Below are 19,451 nucleotides of genomic sequence, written 5' to 3' on the forward strand. Positions count from 1 at the left end.
TTTGTGAGTATTAGGGCCCGTTTGGTAGAGAAGTTTGAGTAATGTTATTTGTAGTTTTTTAAAATACGTGTGAGTTAAAAAGTTAAGTGCGTGGAAATGTGTGTAATGTTGTTTAGAAACTAAAAATGAGTTATTTAACAACTCTACCAAACGAGGCCTTAATTATAGGGATGTAATGGTTGGAAAACGAATTGGTTTATATAAACTTCCATGTTTTTTAAATATTTTTCTCTTAACAAGGCATCTTATACTATTATGTTTAAGGAAGTCGCAACATCAATTCAGATAATAGCAAAGTTCAGACAGCAACAAAAGTCCAAGCTATGTTGCAAGTTAAAAGGACAAAGATTTTGAGTTGATTACATTTGAAGTTTGAAGTTGATTTGTAGTTTAAATAAATGATGATGCAATTGAAGATTTGAGTAAAGATATAGTAGAAACAGCATGTTAGGATTAGGATTTCTTTTAAATTCAAATTATACTGAGTTAGTTGCTATTTAGTTTAGATAGAAGTTGTTCCTATTTTGTAGGATTTTATTGTGGATAAGATTATCTCCTTTTGGGTATTTCTATACTAACAAATGAATGAAAAGGCAAGATAAAATTTACCCAATTGAATTCTATATATGCACTTGTTATAGTTTGGAAGGTCATTTGTTGTGTTTAATTTAATAATATGATGATGAAAAATCATCTCCACTTACTAATATTGTTTAATTATTTTGATATCTAGGTTTAAACCTTCGTGCAAATTAAGTTCACTACTTTCCCAAAGAATTCAGAGAGACCTATCTCTCTAACCTTGTTTCATCATGTTCTTGAACTCTGTTTCATCATGTTCTTGAACTCCTCGAAATTAACATGTCCATCACCATCAGTATCAAACGAGCTAATCATCTTCGAACAGTACTCAACAAGCGTACACTTCTCACCCAACCGCCTCAGCACCTCATGAAGTTCATTCGCAGAGATCAATCCATTCTTGTCGAGATCATACAAATCAAACGCTTCACGAAGCTCCTTGGTCGATGACTCAGGTGTTGTCGATCCATTCATATAAAACTTAGCGAACTCGCCAAAGCTTATGAAGCCATCACCGTCCTTGTCAATCTCTGACATTATGCAACTCACCTCGTCCGATGTCGTTTGAGACCCTAATGCACGGAGGACGTCGTTCAACTCGTCGTGCGAGATCTTCCCGTCTCCGTTCTTGTCAAACTTGTTGAAGATCTTCTCGACTTCGTTTGTTGTCCCCAGAGAACTACTACGGTTCGAGCTTCTACTAGCCATTGGAGATACACAAGAAGAAAGAGATTTTAGGGTTTCTTTTGTGTTTTTGTATTTCTCTTCCACAAATCGATGAGATTCTTGTCTTATAGAGTGTAGTTTTATACTGTTTGGAGGGAGAATCTGCACAAAGCAATCACACATTAATGGCTTAATTTTGTTAGTTGGCGTGGTTTATAAATCAATAAGTGCACTGTATCCAATAATAATAATAATAATAATATGTGCAGAAAATATTTCACACATGTCTCAAATATAAATGACATATTTATTATTTAATTATTTATTTAGTAAAATGTTACATATGAATGGTAGATGATAAAGTAATATTAGTGATAGATTTGTGACTACCAATAAAAACTAATCAATAACTACTGTAATAATTTTTGTATAAAGAGTAGTGCTACCATGTTAACGATACTCATCAGAAAAAAAGAAAAAACCATAAGTTCCAAGTTATTAGTGGTTTTCATCTATATTTATAATTGACATCATTTTGTACTTATCATTAATAGCTTACGATATAGACCTTCTTGTTAAATTGTTGTACTCTTATCTACCCTACACTTTGTATTTCACTTTATGCTTCACCCAGTGCTAGCTCAAGTTCTAGGCCAAAGAGTCCTAGGCCTTAGCCCCAAATTGTACTTAAAAAAAAAAAAAATCCCAAAATTGTAAAATGCTAGCTAGTCTTTTAAAAGAAAAAACATATTTGGGTTTTACATTATTTCCCGATCTTCCAGAAGGCACCCAAAATATAAATTGAACAATGGAAATTCAACAGAACTGAATGCCTAAATTATTTCCAAAAAAAAAAATTTTGTTATGAGTTTGTTAAAAAAAATGTTAAATAAACATTGAAATCAATTTTTCCTAACTACTTGTTAAGGAGATTTAATTAAATATAAATACAAAACTATGTTAGCAATTTTGTATCTAAAAAAACAAGAAGAACAATCTTTAAACAAGATAAATATAAAAATTAATATTTAAATATAAAAAATCATCGAAATTTATTGCTTTAGGTTCCAAAATGTATAGACTATAGAGTGTGATCTTGGCTTCATCAACCATAGTTATTCATATATTTGAATTTAGACACGGTATAATTAAAGTGGAATGCCAAAATGGGATAAAGGAATTTTATTTTTGTTGTTGAGACTTGAAAAAGTATTTGGTCAGTGGTTGGTGACCAATTAGAACTTGACATGTTTTGAGTAGGTGACCGATTAGAACTAGACACGTTTTGAGTAGTTTGATAGAGAAGTAACTTATACGCATATTATTATTTAGGAAAATATTTACAAATGCCAACGCATTAGAGCATTAGGATTTGGCGATGCACACACACAAAAAAAAAAAAAAAAAAAAAAAAAAAAAAAAAAAAAAATCTATTTTGTATCCTCACAAACCACTTTATCTATTTTACCATCTCATTTTATTACATACCCAACATCCTAGTTTCTATTTTTAAATACAACCTAATAAAATACCACTAGCGGGTGTGGTACAACAAGTAGGTGACTGCTGAGGCTTTCACCACATCCCAGGTTCAAGTTCTCACGAGGACTGTAATTGCAATTTTTGGAAGTCCCAGAAACCAATAGAGTCTGGGGTATATGTGGGTTCGAAGTTTCTGAGCTCCAGTTCGAGCTGGTGGTACCCATGGACTTACCCAACTGTACCGTGGGGCGTGAGACAATGACTGCTACACACGAGTCTTTTTTTTTTTTTTCTCTCTCTAAAAAAAAAAATACAACCTAATAAAATAATATAAACTAAATAATAAAAATAAACATAAAACTATCTACCCTCTATCCTCTCCCGTGTCATTTATCTCTCTTTCTCAACCACAGTAGCTCTCTCTTTCTTTCATTGCCGAATCTCCATGGTCAGGGCTTATAAGCTCCGCTACTTTCCGCTATGTGGATCACTACCCCTCTTATCTCTACGCAAAACACAACACCGAAACCCACATGGTTCAAAACGCAAAATGCAACTGTCGGGGACGTTTTTGCGACAAGGGCCAAAAATGTGAGAAAGGCCCAAATCTCCCCTTGGGTTCTTTAGAAATGTTTATTTGTGGATAATCAAACCCAAAATTCCAAATGTATAATGAACAAAATACTAATGGTGTTTTGACAAGAGAAAATCAAAATGCTAATAATGAAAATACAGAAAAGCGCATAAAAACATAACAGGTCTGAAACTTCAACCCACAGTCACACAGAAGAAGAAATTGAGGAAGGTCGTGAGGAAGAGAGGGAAGGTTCCCCTGTACCCATATTCCCACCTCTAAAGTTCAAAATTGTGAGAATGTCTCTTGGTTCAATGGGTTTTTGCTCTGAAGTTTCAGGTCTATAGGGAAAATGTGGTTTAACAGGTCTGAAACTCCGACCCACAGTCACACAGAAGTGGAAATTGAGGGAGGTCGTGAGGAAGAGAGGGAAGGTTCCCTTATACCCATATTTCCACCCCCAAGCTTCGGAATTGTGAGATTGTTGGTTGGCTAAATGAATTTTTGCTCTAAAGTTTCAGGTCTTTAGGTAGAACGTGGCTTGGTTGTTTTTTAGTTGAAGAAAGACTCTTGTGTTAAGCTTGGGTGTTGCTCCCCATGGTTTTGAATCTGATTTTCGAATTTATATTGAGTTTGGGGTGCTCTAAGTGACTAGTTTTTGGTCAATAGAAAAGGCTTTGGATCCCAAGGTGTTAAGCAAGTAGTAATTTTCAAGTTTGCTTTTATTTGGATAAAAGGAATGATTACTTTTATCATCATTAAGGGAAATGCTTGACTAAACCCTCATTGGCTCCTCGTTTTCAGTTGTTTTAGACCATTGGGAGGCTTAATTAGATGAGAGCTAGCAGCTAAAGTTGGCCAATGAGAGCCAACCATTTTTAAAGGAAAAAAAGGGTTCAAACAAAAACTTTGGACTACAGTCACCTAGAGCATAAAAGCTGTTTTAGGATGGAAATTTTGGATACAAGACCTCCTCCATGAGCCTGAGGTGCTACCAGTGTCCCTTGCCCATTTGGTAGCACGCATGGGCTGGGCTCATGCAAAAGGTTCGAAAGGAACCGACTCATACCCTCCAAACCACACTTCTGCAATTTCCCCATAAGTTGTATGGATTTGGGCCATGCTTAAAAGAATAAAATATAATATAATACATGAATTGAGCTCATAAGAAGCTTGAATCGGGCTTGTACGAAATATGTCGCGAAAATGGGTATCAACAGCAACAATTGAAACCCACGCAAAACGCAACCACCTAATCTGATCTCCACAGCTCCACCACTCTCCACACCAATTTAAACAAGCTCCAGCCACCAATTCAAACGCAACAATTGAAATCCACACCGATTCAAAATGCAAAACTCAACAACTTAAACCCACGCAAAACACAACCACCAATCTGTTCTCCACGGCTCCACCATTCTCATCGATTCAAACAAGATCCAGCCACTGAAACCAATTCAAAAACCCACCACCGATTCAACAACCCACGTCGATTCAAACCCATGCTGATTCAAACCTACGCCGATTCAACCCACGACGCTGATTCAATAACACACGCCAATTCAACCCACCTCTAAAACCCAGCCACCGATTCAACTTCAATACCGGAATTAAGCCCAACCAACACCCAAACGACCACCACCAAAACCCACCACCAATCCGAACCTAGCAACCATTGAACCAACCCAATACTTTAAACCCAATAAGTGCCAATTCAACCTAACCAAAAACATGCGAGTGAGGAGAGAGAAAAAAATATATTGAGAGAAAAGGAAGAGATAGAGAAATAGAGAGATAGACAGAGAAGAGGGAGAGTCAGAGAAGAAAGGGAGAGAGAGAATAAAATATTAGATTTTTAAGTTTACAACCGTGAATAGTGGGTTGTCTATATGTAGGAATTTACTATTCGCAAATGGTATAATTTTTTACTTCTACCAACCCGATGAAGCATGTTTTTAATTGTTTTTGTTGTAAAATAGCAATCGGGGGTGTTTACGTCCCCTAATGCTAGTGCTCTTAGTTTAGGAACTATATTTATAAGAAATTTTTTATTGAAAAGAAAAAATAATTAATTGTTTTGACAATTTTTTATATTTTTCATTAAAGTGGTGTCAAAACTTTCCTAAAATAATTTATTAACAATTGACTAAAGAGCATCCATTAACAAAACTCTATTATAAAGATAACTTTATCAGATATGACTGGTTCAAAATTAGACACATGTTTAGAGCAAAGAGGCATTGTACACAAGATTCACCCAACTTTATTTTGATAGCCATAGGAGAGACTATTTGTTTTGGAAATATAATTGAAGCTTATGATTGAAGCTCTTAAGCGTGCATTTGCGAAGTGTTGGGATGAAAATTTTGTGCATTTTGCTAAAAAATGGTAGATCTCACGGCACTGTTTATGGACCACAAAACTCAACAAAACGTAGATTTTTAGGTAAACTTAGGTCTCACAGTACTATTCAAACATTTAAAAATTATTTTGTTATAGTGTTCTCAACAATAAAATTTTAGTTTTTAGCAAATAAGCAATATCTAAATAGACCCTAAGTTACGTTTGACATTAGCTGAAAAATATAACTTTTTTTACTATTTCTCTTATTTTTACTATTATTTATAAGTCTTATTATATTTTTTTATATTATCCATAAATTTTATTATATTATTTTAGTTAACTTTTAATTTTATTTCTAATAAAAAAAATTCAATTTCAACGGTTTCATATTTCAGTTTCAGCTGGTCTCACCTGTTTACGCGTTTTAAGTTTTTAATCTTTTCAATCAAAGTGAAACTCTTGACAACGACCTAGATCCCACTTTTGAGGAAGCGCGTACGTACGCAGTGGGTGGGAATTTAAGGCAGCTTGTGGTTCGGAGCAACCAATTAAAAAGTACTATTTATATTATAGAGTATAGACTGGAAAGCGTGCTAACGCGTAATTCTTTAGACCTACTTTATAAAAATCAATCCTTGGAAGTTAATTAGGGCCCCACTTGGATCTCGTTGGAAAATATTGTTGGACCAAGACTTATTTCTTTTTCTCAAAAAGAAAAAGAAAAAAAAAAAAGACTTATTTCTTATTTTTAAAGACTAAACACTGTAGAAACACTTCCCAGTCCTCTTTACATGTACACCATCACGGAACACAACCAGATTCAGACCTCAATTATTGGCTTTTCAATTATGAGGGCTCAAAACAAACAAAGAAATACTAGTGCCACGTGGCAAATTAGAAATAGTGAAGAGAAAAATAGTGGGTTTATAAGATCTATATTTTTACTATTTACAACTTGTCATGTGCCGAATTATGATAAAAATTGTGATATTTTTTATTGCACTAGCATTTTTCAAACAATAAATCATGTTACACACACTTTATTGTATTTTCTCATTTACACTCTGAACTTGTATTTTAAAAACAAAATTTTAATTATAATTATGAAATTATATTTTTTTTTCTTATAATTTTAATGGAAATCATGTTTTGACAGTTAATATGTCATTGCATGTCATGTAACTATCATCACACAAAGGCCAAATTAAAAGAAAAACAACACCACATGTCTTGGTACAAATGCAATTAAACGCCGCAATTTTCCCATGCCAGAGGAGATGAGCTTCACAAAGCAGTTGGCCCAGCCTGGAGCCAAACAAATGTAAGCTCGTTTGGGGCAGCTGCTTGCAAGTAGTTCTTGGATGCAATATTGTGGCCACATGTTGGCAACTTTAAGTTATACTTTGTACATGATGCTCCAGCCAAGATCCATGAGAATGTGGGACCACATAGTCGGAAGCTTTTGCAATAATTACTTCCATGGAGACGAGAAAATCATTGCCATTAGGCATTAGCTTGCACAATAATAAGCAAAAAAAATGGGCATACGTCGTTTTTGGGAAACCACCTTGAATGTCAGTTACGCAAAGTATGAAGAACATGAGTTGGTTGAAATTTGCAAGGATAAACCAGATGTTTAAGGGCTTCTGGAAAATCTTGATATCACTCAGTTTGCCCAACTTCTCCAAAAAGCAAGAAGTGTTTGTTAAGCCAACTAAAAAAGTCGTATGACTGATAAGAAGAATACTTTGTAATTAGCAATTTGTCAAAAAGAAAAAGAGAAAAGAGGCAAGGAAAAGAAATGTGAAGAATATCCTCCTTGCACCTTACAAAATTGCTAGGTGGATAGCAGATGTGGAATTCTTAAACTCCCTACTGTTAATTAGCAAGGAGTTGACCAAGGAAAATATGAAGCACCCTTTTATGTTTTTTTTAGTTCCATCAATACATCCATCATGATACTTCAGAATGTCATTCCATCCAACGTGCCTTTCATCAAAGTCAAAGGATCAAAGATGGAGCGTTTGACTTCCTAAACATAGGGAAGTCAGGAGTGCATAGCAAAATCCTCTTCCTTATGATGACAAAGGGAAGTGCACTGCCTAGATTCTACCACAAAGGTTGTCATTAATAAGTTCATTAACCAACCCAAGGATGTAAATACAATGCTCAATAATAAGCCCATCCTCGATCAACTTATTGTTTTTAAAAATATGTACAATCTCTTGAACAGTTGAACTATAACATCATTCTTTGCTATCTTCTTCTGCTTCTTCTTTTTGGCTGATAAATGGTTCTTTGCTATCTACCTACAAAGAACAAACCTAGCCTAATCAGGAGAGCTTTTCTACTAAAGAATGGGCCTCAACCTTACCATTATTAGCTTTGACATAATTTTATATAATAAATTACAAAGACTAGAACTACACTGATTAAAAATATTTGCCCAATGTTCTTTGGAGTAAGGGTAATGATGTAAAGTTTGAACCTTTTAACAGAGTCACATGTTTGGAAAAAAAAAAAGTTGCAATGACATCAATAACCCTATATCTCAATATTAATTCTAATAACAACATATAACATAACATAATACTCACAGCTCAACCTGACACACAAACATAAATTGCTATCACTATATGTCATAGGCTAAAACAACCACAAACACAAACACATGTTGGAAGCCACAATAGCCACATTCAGATCCACAACCACAGGCTAGAAGCAAGCCTGGAATTTCACTAGAGACGATGATTGCAGCAAATCAGGGATGTAGAACTACATCTAGGCAGTATTTTAGTACATAGTAGTGGTAGACAAAATGGCTAAAATACTATCCATTTTGTGTATGCAATGTTAGTTACATTGTAATGTAGTGACAATGACTTGTTGTTTTGTGATGGTTTTATGGTTAATCATGGATACTATCCATTTTAAGTATGCAATGTTATGGATGAACTTATATTATAGTAGTCTTATACAATATAATCCAGGGAAATATAACACTATATATCTTGAATAGGAATTATGTAATTTCCATTTTGAATTTTTGTTTGTTGATTTTCTTGAACAATGTAAGACAGGGTATATGTCCTATGAAGTACTGGTTGTAGTGCATTGTCCAGAATTCGTGGATACTATCGATTTTGAGTATGCAATGTTATGGATGAACATGAATTATAACATTCTCTCAAACAAGGTAACCAGGGAATTACAACATTATCTTGAACAGAAAATATGAAAGTTATATTTTGAATTAAAAATACTATATTTACAACATTTTTATAACACCTTTACAATAAATCCTAGATGGTAGGTTGTTACTTGCTATTATTAGTGGCAAAAAAGTAATTTCAGTGGTAGAGTCATAATAAGTAATAATTTGCTACCAAGGATTTGTTGTAAAATTATTGTGAAAATATTGTGAACGCGTTTTTCATTTTGAATCATTGCTTGTTGAGTTTCTTGAACAATGTATGATAGGGGATGTCTTACAAAGTGGTTGTGGTGCAGTGCCGGAATTTTTTTCCAATTTTCCTTTGAAGTGGTTTTCAAGCACTAGTTACCGTGCTTGTAGGGTTATTGTGAATGGTACACAGGGACATATGCTTTTATATGTACAATCTTTACTTTTAACTTAACATGTAATCAAAAAATTTGTTAAGACAAATTTATTCCTAAATTGCAAGAAAACTGTGTCATAATTTAAACTTGATACATCAAAAACAAAGAACATAAATAAGCAAATGTTGATTCATCAATTTCATGAAGGATAAGTTTAGAGATAATTGTTACATTGTGCAATTTTACAAGCCAATATCCTTTGCACCAATCGATCCAACTAAAACCTACACATATTGCTTTGTCGAGCTCCAGAGCTACAAACACTTAACTTTGAATTTACACACTAGTGTAGGTCTCAATGTTTTGGACTTGACAATTGCTTGAAGCGACTGGATGTTCTTGAATGTATGTCATCACACCTTACAACCATTCATTATAAAGGGTTTTCAGAGCATGAGATGGAACTTGTTGAACAAATCTTGAAGGAAGCAAAAGTCTTAAAAGACAATGAAAATCAATGTTGAAAGTGATCTAGACTCAAAGTTGAAGCTTCGTATTCACAAGGAGATAATGAAGTTCCCAAAGGCCTTTCAAAATTGTCAAATTGCATTTGATTAAGGATTCTTCCATTTTTACTCTATCTGTTCAGAAGCAGTAGTTTTATGAGAATGCCCATTGTTCTTTGCATCTTTCATTTGAAACTTTAATGGATTCAAGATTAGAAATACTTGTTTAATGGTGAAATTCTCTCCTTCTCTCTATCTCTCTACTTGTATTTTCTTTTGAAAAAAAGTGCATAGAATATATGGAGCTTGCTATATCCACTAACATGTTATATAATATGGATGCTCCATTTAGCCTATTGTTCTAACTTTGTTGATGCTGAAGTGAGTTTAGTGTCAAATTGCATTCGACTAGGATGCTTCCATTTTTACCCTCGCTTTCTTTCTCTTTTCTTTGTCTCTCTCTCTTAATTGTCCTGAAGTAGTTGTTTTATGGGGTTTCTTTCTTTCTCTCTCTCTCTCTCTAAATTGTGGGGAATGTAGTGACTCAAAAAGGGGGGGTCTTGCATTCCATAGAATCCCACATCGCTTAGGGAAGCACATGGGAATGTGTTTATAAGGAATGGTCTCCCTTCAATGTGTAGAGGCCTTTTCACCCACTGCTGTGTCCTTTAAGGGAGAACAAAATCGTGAGGGGCATGGGCCCCAAAGCGGACAATATCTGCACAGTTGAGGCGAAGTCATTACAAGGAATGCCAATTGTTAGGGAATTTTGGTGGAGCCCAGGAGTTTTCTCCCCGAGCCCACCAAAACAAAATCTCCCCAAATTGGGAAGAAAATGGAAGAAAAAATTGTATAAAAATTTTTCTCTGAGGGTTCTTGATAGTGGTAGAGGGGGATTCTTTTGTGTAGATTTCAATCTTTATTTCTTTAGTTGTTTTCAGTTTGAGTGATTGGAGAGAAAAGTTCTGATTCTATTGGTGGTAAATGTCGAAAAAAATTTAGATAAGACATTGTTTTGTTTCACATTTTTAATGCTACTCTTGGTGATTTCAGGCTTTCTTTGGTAGCTGAGAAAATGCAAAAGATTAAAGAAGTGAAAAATCTGAGCACCATATGAATGTAAGAACGATTCAGGCCACGACTAGATGAATTGTTTCATATGATACAACTTGATGCTTCATGTCTTTACTTCTGTAGGGACGTTTTAGTTAATCATTCTAATTTTTGGTTTTATGTTAATTTGTGCCTGATATCTTTCCCTAACGTTGGCTTATAGATGCACAAGAATGTTAATCTTGAATACAGTGGGTTCATGCAAGTTTAGCAGTGACAGATCAGAGGATCTCATCAATGGAGTTTGGATATGTGAAAAGTGGTGGATTTTCTCATTAACTACTGACTATTACATTCCGCTCCTATATACATGAAGCAGAAAAACTAACTAACTAATTGAGAGTAATGGCTACTAACAGGTTATCCAATTGACTAATCCTGAACAACCAATGAAAAAGGATGAGTGTCAAACCTAACTAATTAAAACTAAACTTCCTATTGTTTAATATACAGTAGTTAAAACTAAACTTACTGTTGTTTACTATATCTGCAACATTGCTGGAACTAAACCAGTGAAGAACTTGCACTTGGACATGTATCTTGATACATTGAACCTGTCAAATTGTGGTAGAAGTGACTGGTAAGATGGCCTTTACACAATGGTTAAGACCGTGGCCTTTCATTGTTGCTCAATCTCTTTTGATTCTTTATTATTTTCACAATGTGAAGGAAAAATACTCGGATTAAGGTGCAGTTCAAATAAACATATTATGCAATAAATAATACGAAGTATTTGGTTTTACTTTTGTGCATAGAAGTGGTTCTTGCTTGTATAGAAATTTTTCTTAAGTGCATTTGAAAGGTACATTCTTTTTTGGTATTTAACCTTCTTTTTTCTCTTAAGGATTGATGAGTTAAAAAAGGCAATGGGCGTTTTAGTTTGCTCGGTTTTGTGTGTGCGCGCGTGTGGGTGGGTGTGGGGTGTGAGTGTGTTTTTGTCTATGTAATTTGCAATTTCATGGCCGATCTTAATATTGACATATTGCTTGTGTTATAAGTCCATATGGATATTTTCCAGCTGCACATGAGAAAAATAGTTTAGAAGTTCCTGGTTGTTTGGGAATTTTATTTTGGCTAAAAGATAATAAGGAGGAGTGGTGGTGTTGTTAAAATTCTTTTATAGATATTTGATTTTTGGTTAGCATTATTCATTGATGTAGGCATAGAGTCTGTCGAACCACGTTAAACTTTGCGCTGTGAGAGGCTTCGTTGTTTTGCAAGTTTTTCACAACTGATTCGTATCGGAATTTCCACTGTCACAAGACATGTTTTGCTTTTATAAATGTATATGTAAAAACTACATTGAATAACTGAAGGACAATCTTTAACATAGGAGAAGATACGGAGGTGAAAAATGAAGAATTGGTGCATGGTTGTTACAACTGTCCCTTGTTTATTGGATTTGTAACCAGAACTTCTTTTGCAACTCTAGGACTGTGATATTCTTTGATTTTGAATGAGCCAAGCTGGGTGAAAGCTGGTAGAGATGTTGCTGGTGGAGCATTTGATCCACCTATTTATGGGGAATGGGAATAGACTAACATACGTTCCACCTATCTAAGAATTTTGGATGAAAATTGGGAGAATACTTGAGAACATTAGCATTTAATGATGATTCCTAGTAAGTATATAATTATCCTCAGAAGGTCCACTTTCTAAACAAACGAGAAGCTGCATTAGAAGACTTTGAAGCAGAGAATTAATGACAAGGAGCTGCATGGTTATCAACTTCTAACTGTTAAAAACTTATCTAGGAATGTGTGGACTGATTAGAGGGGATAAACCTTGATGATTTTACAGCTGCATGTCGAAGAAATCTGCCCTGGTTAGTTTATGGCTGAAAATAACTTGGACTTGAGTATGTTTGAGAAATTAGCATTGAGCTTATTTTTTGGAACTGAAGCCTCATTATTCCAAGATCCATCATCCTTCTTCATAACCTATTTTGTTTTCCCCGAATATGAGCACGTGCAATTACATTGTCAAAAGAGAGAGAAAAAGTTTTAGAAAGTTCATCTGAGTTGGAAACCAATTCATCTGTTCTCACTTACCATTGTCCTGCATATTCTAGACCTATTAATTCCAATGGGCAATTTCCGTTTACATAAAACTTTCCCCCTCTTTGGTCTTCAAAGTTCTCACTTGAATATTTGCTACTAAACAAAAATCTATACTGATGGCAAGTTGAGAAAAAAACTGCACGCCCTTTTATATCACAGCATTTATTTAGTCCTTAACTTGTGTATAGAACTGGTATGATATTACAAGCATGCCCATAAATATTAATGTTAATATAAAGGCTATAAACAATGGTCATATTAGGTTTTTGGATAATATCAGAAATTTAATATCCTTCTGATGCAGTATTTTGGAGCTGCAATTTTTTGCAGGCTGCTTGTACATAAACTCAATAAGTGAACTTTGCCTATGACTAGAATCAAAAAAGCCTTTTTGTGGCTCCGTTGGGAAGGTCGCATAGGGCAATTGTCCACATAAAAAGGATAGAGGCTATATGGAGTCAAAATTGTTATAAACTTTACTGTTTTTTTTTTTTTTTTTTTTTTTTTTTTAATATAGTTTCTTCCGTGTTGACTTCTTTTTTCCCTGTGCAAACTGAACTTCTCGGTTTTCAACTTTTATCTGTTTTAGGAAAAGCATTTATAGGTGATGGGATAACTGAAACCAAGGAATCCACCCTAGTGGTTTGTTTTGGGGAATTGCTGATTGATTTTGTCCCAACTATTAGTAGGCTTTCAATGGCTGAAGCTCCTGCATTTAAAAAAGCTGTCGGAGGTGCACCTGCTAATGTTGCTGTTGGAATAGCTCGTCTTGGTGGCACATCAGCTTTTATAGGGAAGGTATATTTTTTAATATCTATGTCTAGATGTTCTTGGTTTTCATAATTTGTTAAGTATCAGAGAGCTGCAATAATAATCAGATGCTTGATTGATTACGTGGCCTTTTTACTTTAAATTGTCTTCCCCATTTCCTCTTTCCTTCTCTTGGTCTACAGTGTATGTCTGAATGTTGTAGTTGATGAAAATACTATCTGATGCTGGGGTTATTTATCATGTCTAAGGTAGCAACTCTATCATTGATGTTCAACCTGTGACCATTCTGAATTTTTCTGTCTGCCCTTTTATAAGTTTTTCCTACTAACCTTACATATGGTCTCTGTTTCCCCTGACTCTGTTGTATTGTACTCATGGGTGGATCATGAGATCCTATCTCAAGCGCAAGAATTTTCTTTTGCTTAAAAGTAAAAACGCAGAAAAGCAGCAATGTAGTCCTGAATGCTTATCCATAGGTTGATACACGATAGCATTTAATTCAATACAAGAAAAAAAGAAGGATCAAAAAGTTTTTTTTTTTTTTGAGAAAGAAGACTTTAATTTTATTAAGATAAAATGGCCTTATTAGCCTGAAATACATGATAAATGTGGGGTAGAACATTCTCCATCCACACAACATAATTTGAAATAGACACTGCTAACCTAGCCAAACTATGCGCAACTTTGTTGCCTTCCCTCCTTGTATGAGAGTAAGCCAATCTGGAATAAGATGTAGCACAGACGTTTGCAACCTTTACCAACAGCCCAAAGGAAGCCAAGCCTGAATCTTTTGATGCCAATGCTTTTACTACTATCTCCAACTCTCCCTCAACTATAGCTTGATCAATTCCAACCTCCAAACCAAATTCTAGAGCCTGAATTGCTGCCAAAACTTCGATCTCAAAAACTTGGTATACTTGAGGGAGTTGTCGTGTTAAGGAAGAAATTACCAGACCCTGAGTATTTCTGATAACAACACCAATACCAGACTGATTTGCCTCCTCAAAGACAGCTCCATCATAATTTATTTTGAATAAATCCGGAGGAGGGGGTGACCATGAGTGTGATGCTGTTGCTGTCAAGGTTTCGGGCTGGCAAGACAGCTTTGTATTCTTCAAATCTATCCCTTGCAGACGGAGTTGGTTTCTTTGAGGCCAGATGGACTGCACTGTCATGGTGAAAAGTTCTGAAGACTTTTTATATGCTATCACCCAAGCAGTCAAGCTCTTGAAGTCTGGAAAACCTGAACGAAACCAAAAGTTCCATGGACAAGCCTCTTGGGGTCCAGGGCCAACACTCCCGGGAAAATTTTTTTGGCCCGTTTAGCCCATTGTGGAACCGACTTTGGTGATTAAGGTTATTTGAGTCGGTTGCCGTGTTTATATAGAATGAAAAATCTTGTAGCCACACTGGGTATTGTACTTTTCCTTGATAATAGTGAAATCTCTGCAACTCCGTGGACGTAGGCAAATTGCTGAACCACGTAAATATTATCTTATGCATTTGATTGCTTTATTTGGCGTGTGTGTTTTCTCTTTTTTTTTTTTTTTTTTTTTTTTTTTTCTCACAGGTTGGGATTTTGGTTAAATTCCCTTCAAGTTTAAAGCCCAGATTCCTTTCCACAAATCTGTCTCATGGTCTGGAGGTTCAGTTTGGACCTTAGGTGATTCTTCCTCCTTCAAAAACCTGTACCCAATTTGCAAGTATAGTCCCCATCTTGAGACAAAGACCAGAATAGAGTATCTTACTGTCCTAGAGAGTGGGATTTTTTTAATAGCTGCAGCTTCCTGTGGAATGAACATCCCTTCCATCATGTCATTATTCCATCTTCTTGTATCCGGATCTATCAAGCAATCAACCGTCGTTTCTTCCCTAGCCAATGTGAGAGCAATAAGGAGAGGGAGGCAGACAAATGTAAATAGAGTGTTGAATAAGTTTAATAAATTTATTGAAAACCCAAATTTAGCCGACACTTATTCACAGTGCATGGCTGATTATAGGTCAGCCCCTTGATTTTCCTACGATTTGTCTTCACAAGCTGTTCATCCATTGTTTTCCTCGATTCTTCATTTACAAATGTGTCCAAAATGCTATTCTGAACGGCATGCAAGAGCTCAAGCTCAATCTGGTTTTGAGTGAGTTGTGACATTGTGAAATTGTGATTTTTATGTTGGTCTTGCAGATGTTCCTCGAACATGCTTCTAATTATGATGATGTTCCCATGTTTCATAATTTGTCTTCCTTGTAGTTTTTTGGTTCTGTAATGCGTGGATGCAGTACAACTATTGCTTTATTGGGCTCCAAAGATACAAACACTATATTTTGAATTGACACACCGGTGTGGATTTAATTGTTTTGAATGTGACAGTCACTTGAAGAAGTCATTGGGTGTTCCTGAGTGTCTCTCATCACACCTTACAACCCATCGTTATAGAGAATTTGCAAAGCATGACATGGAACTTGTTGAACATATCCTGAACAAAGCAAAAGTCTTAGAGACAATGAAAATCACTGCTAAAAGCAATCTAGACTCAAAAAATAAGCTTTGTAGTCACAAGGAGGTAATGAAGTTTCCAAGGGCCTCTTAATTGATCAGCAGCAGTAGTTTTTTGTTGCATCTTTCATTTGAAACATTAATGGAATTAAATTTAGAAAAACTTATTTAATTGTGAAATTCTCCCTCTCTCTCTCTCTCTCTCTCTCTTTAAAAGAATGCATAGAATATATAGTGTTTAATTAACTAACATGCTATATGATGTGGATGCGCCATTAAGCATATTGTTCTAAACTTTGTTGATGCTGAAGTGAGTCCAGCTGGCATGATGGGGACTCAATTTTTGCTTTGAGGGTTCTTGATGGTGTTAGGGTGGGCTTCTTTTGTGTAAATTTCAATCTTTGCGTCTTTAGTTGTTTTCAGATCAAACGATTTGGAGAGAAAAATTTAGCTTCCGACACCCATGGCATTGACCGTAAAAGTTTTGTCTCTAACAGTGTTAAAAAATCTATGTAAGGCATTGTTTTGTTTCACATTTAATGCTACTCTTGGTGAATTTAGGCTTTCTTTGGTAGCTGAGAAAATTCAAGAAAATAAAAGAAGTGAAAAGTTTCAGCATCAGATGAGAAAGTAAGAAAAATTCAGGAAGTATGGTTATGTTGAATTCGATTGGTCCCCTCTAGATGATTTCTTAGGAAAATTACAGTTGAGATAGGAGTGATTGTAAAACAAGAAATTATATCTACATGCTCCATCCACTGCTTTAGCTCAAGGTTCATTTTCTTGTTAACTTCATAGATTTGAAATGTTTTGTGCTCAAAAAATTGTCAGCATAATGCTTGTAGTTGAATCATTAGATAGCAACTGGCTTACTTTTCCTTATATTTATTGTGTGATACACTCATGTACAAAGATTAGAATTTTTGTAATTTTTTCTTTTCCTTACTTTAATCTGAAATCTATGCCTTAGTCCTAAATGGTTCCTATTCTGATTTTGGGATATGCTCTGTTCAATGATAAAATGGTCTTTGGTAAATAGAACACAGAACCTGAATAGCATACAAAGGCATCTTATGCTTGCATGTCTGTGTGGTGTCTATGTAACTTTCACTGGCCTCTTTTGGATATGTATTTGCTTCCATCTCCAGAAGTTTCAGACTTCCATGCTTGTCAAATTCTCTAGTGAATCATCCATCAAGAATATTCAACTAAATTTGTTTCTTATGATACAATTGGGGGATATTCACTAAAAATTAATGCTGGTTATTCACATTGCTTCTGATAATATTATAAATGCAACAAATATTTGTATAAGTTTTTCTATACTTGATGCTTTATATGTCTTTACTTCTGTAAGGACTTTTTAATTAATCATTCTAATTTGGTTTTATGATAATTTGTGCCTACTATCTGTTACCGACGTTTGCTTAGAGATGGACAAGATTGTCAATCTTGAATACAGTGGGTTCATACAAATTTAGCGGTGACATATCAATCCAAGAATATGCCAAGCACATATGGGACATTGTTAAAATTGGAATGACATGAAGTAGAGGATCTCAACAATGAAGTTTGGATATGAGTGACAGATTTTTGCATTAGCTTCTGACTATTACAACATTCTTCTCTTATATAGAAGAAGCAGGACTATAACAGAAAAACAAACAGATCACCTAAATAAGTAAAACTAAACAACTATCATCCCATATTGAAAAATGAACGTGCGTTAAAAGAGGTTTAAAGTCTGTGTTATATATTCAAGAGTTAGGTCTTTTAGGATATACACCACTATAAGTTTCTTTAAGACCTTCTTCTCTCTCCTCGTGTGTATTAAAAATATTTAATATTCAAAAAAAAAAAAAAAACCTATCATTTACTACACAGTAGTTAAAACTAAACCACCCGTCATTTACTGTATCTGCAACATTGCTGGAACTCAAACCAGTGAAGGTTTTGCACTTGCACTTGAATCTTGATACATAGAAGCTGTAAATTTGTGGTAGTAGTGAGTGATAGAGATGGTCTTAGCACAATGGTGAAGACTGGCCCTTCATTCTCTTTTGGTGCTTTAGTATTTTCATAATGTGAAGGAATAATACTGGGAGTAACAGTTCAAAGAAACATATTATGCAGTAAATAATACAAAGTATTTGGTTTTACGTTTGTGCATAGAAGTGGTTTTTGTTTGCATTGCAAATTTTCCACGGATCATCGATCATCATGATGGGCATTTTTCTAGGCATGTTGGGATATTGTAGTAGAAGACGTTATGTGAGTGCTTCATTATTTCCAGTCATGGTATTTTTGAAAGGAGCTTTAATGCAACCTTTTTATCTCTTATTCCTAAATATGCTTCTCTTTTTTACTGTAAAAGTTTTGTTTCTAATGTTGTCAAGAGAGACCATCAGCTGGAGAGAGAGAGAGAGAGAGAGAGAGAGAGAGAGAGAGAGAGTATTTTGAAATTTGAAAAACTCAGATAAATAAAACTTAAAGGAGCTGGCTGGGCTATTGAAATTTGTGAGAGTATTATGGTACTTTAAGGTGGTAAATGTGTCCTATTTTGATTGGAAAGGCTCACCAAATAAGTTGTTGACATGGAGAGAGTGTCCCATAGAATACTTTCTCCAAACCACACAAACTTCTTAAATCATTACATCTATTAACTTCAAGGAATTGCATGTCTTTCAGTAGCACTAAGAACTCATCTCCTATTCTTAAATTGCACTCTCCTTCTAAAATTACTTCTTTGACAATAAAGAAATGTGTAATACCTTTGCAGCCATCCTCACTTGAATTTGGTAACATGAAAGTCGCATGTTCTCCAAGGATGTGATATACGTACTAAACTTGTCTACGTCATCAAAATAAAGTCCCCAACTCCTTTAAGCTTGCTATCTCCTCTTTGTTCATTGTTGTAGATGAGAAAGTTTTGGTAAAATCCCAAGTGGCGTGACTTTTAATTCGTTTAGGCGCGTTCAGATCAAGGAATTTCAAGTTGACCAACATTTCTAAACCATTAGGTGCTTCCGTAATTCCTACTTCCCTAAGGTCTAACATTGTGCAATTTTACAAATCAATATACCCTTTGCACCAATCGAGTCAACTGAAACCTACACAAATATAATGAACTAAAAACCCAACTTTAATATGTACTCTCCTCTATGGGCTTGCTAATGACCTGCTTGAACAAACGTCCCTTATCAATATCAATATATGCTCATCTTGTGGTTGCCGTTGGGCGTATGGAATTTGGATTCTAAGCCCTAACACATGCACATCTTTGACACTAGACTTACATA

The 19,451-nt window shown here is 35.0% G+C and overlaps 2 protein-coding genes and 1 long non-coding RNA gene across 3 annotated transcripts in view; 1 reads left to right on the forward strand and 2 right to left on the reverse strand.

Moving 5' to 3' along the window:
* Positions 1–810: 810 nt before the first annotated feature.
* LOC126704630 (probable calcium-binding protein CML23) lies at positions 811–1,398 on the reverse strand. Its single transcript, XM_050403666.1, has one exon. It carries the CDS (start codon positions 1,288–1,290, stop codon positions 811–813), a length of 480 nt encoding a protein of 159 aa, XP_050259623.1. The 5' UTR covers positions 1,291–1,398.
* Positions 1,399–14,224: 12,826 nt separating this feature from the next.
* Positions 14,225–14,833, reverse strand: LOC126704631 (uncharacterized). Its single transcript, XM_050403667.1, has one exon. The coding sequence runs from the start codon at positions 14,831–14,833 to the stop codon at positions 14,225–14,227; it is 609 nt and encodes a 202-aa protein (XP_050259624.1).
* Positions 14,834–16,359: 1,526 nt separating this feature from the next.
* The window catches only part of LOC126707332 (uncharacterized), a 32,870-nt gene continuing 29,778 nt past the window's right edge, over positions 16,360–19,451 (forward strand). The window contains exon 1 of the long non-coding RNA XR_007648902.1: positions 16,360–16,664. This is a non-coding gene — a long non-coding RNA (uncharacterized LOC126707332). The remainder of the gene's footprint in view (positions 16,665–19,451) is intronic.

The sequence above is a fragment of the Quercus robur genome, chromosome 11 (assembly GCF_932294415.1).
Source record: "Quercus robur chromosome 11, dhQueRobu3.1, whole genome shotgun sequence".
Taxonomy (NCBI): Eukaryota; Viridiplantae; Streptophyta; class Magnoliopsida; order Fagales; family Fagaceae; genus Quercus; species Quercus robur.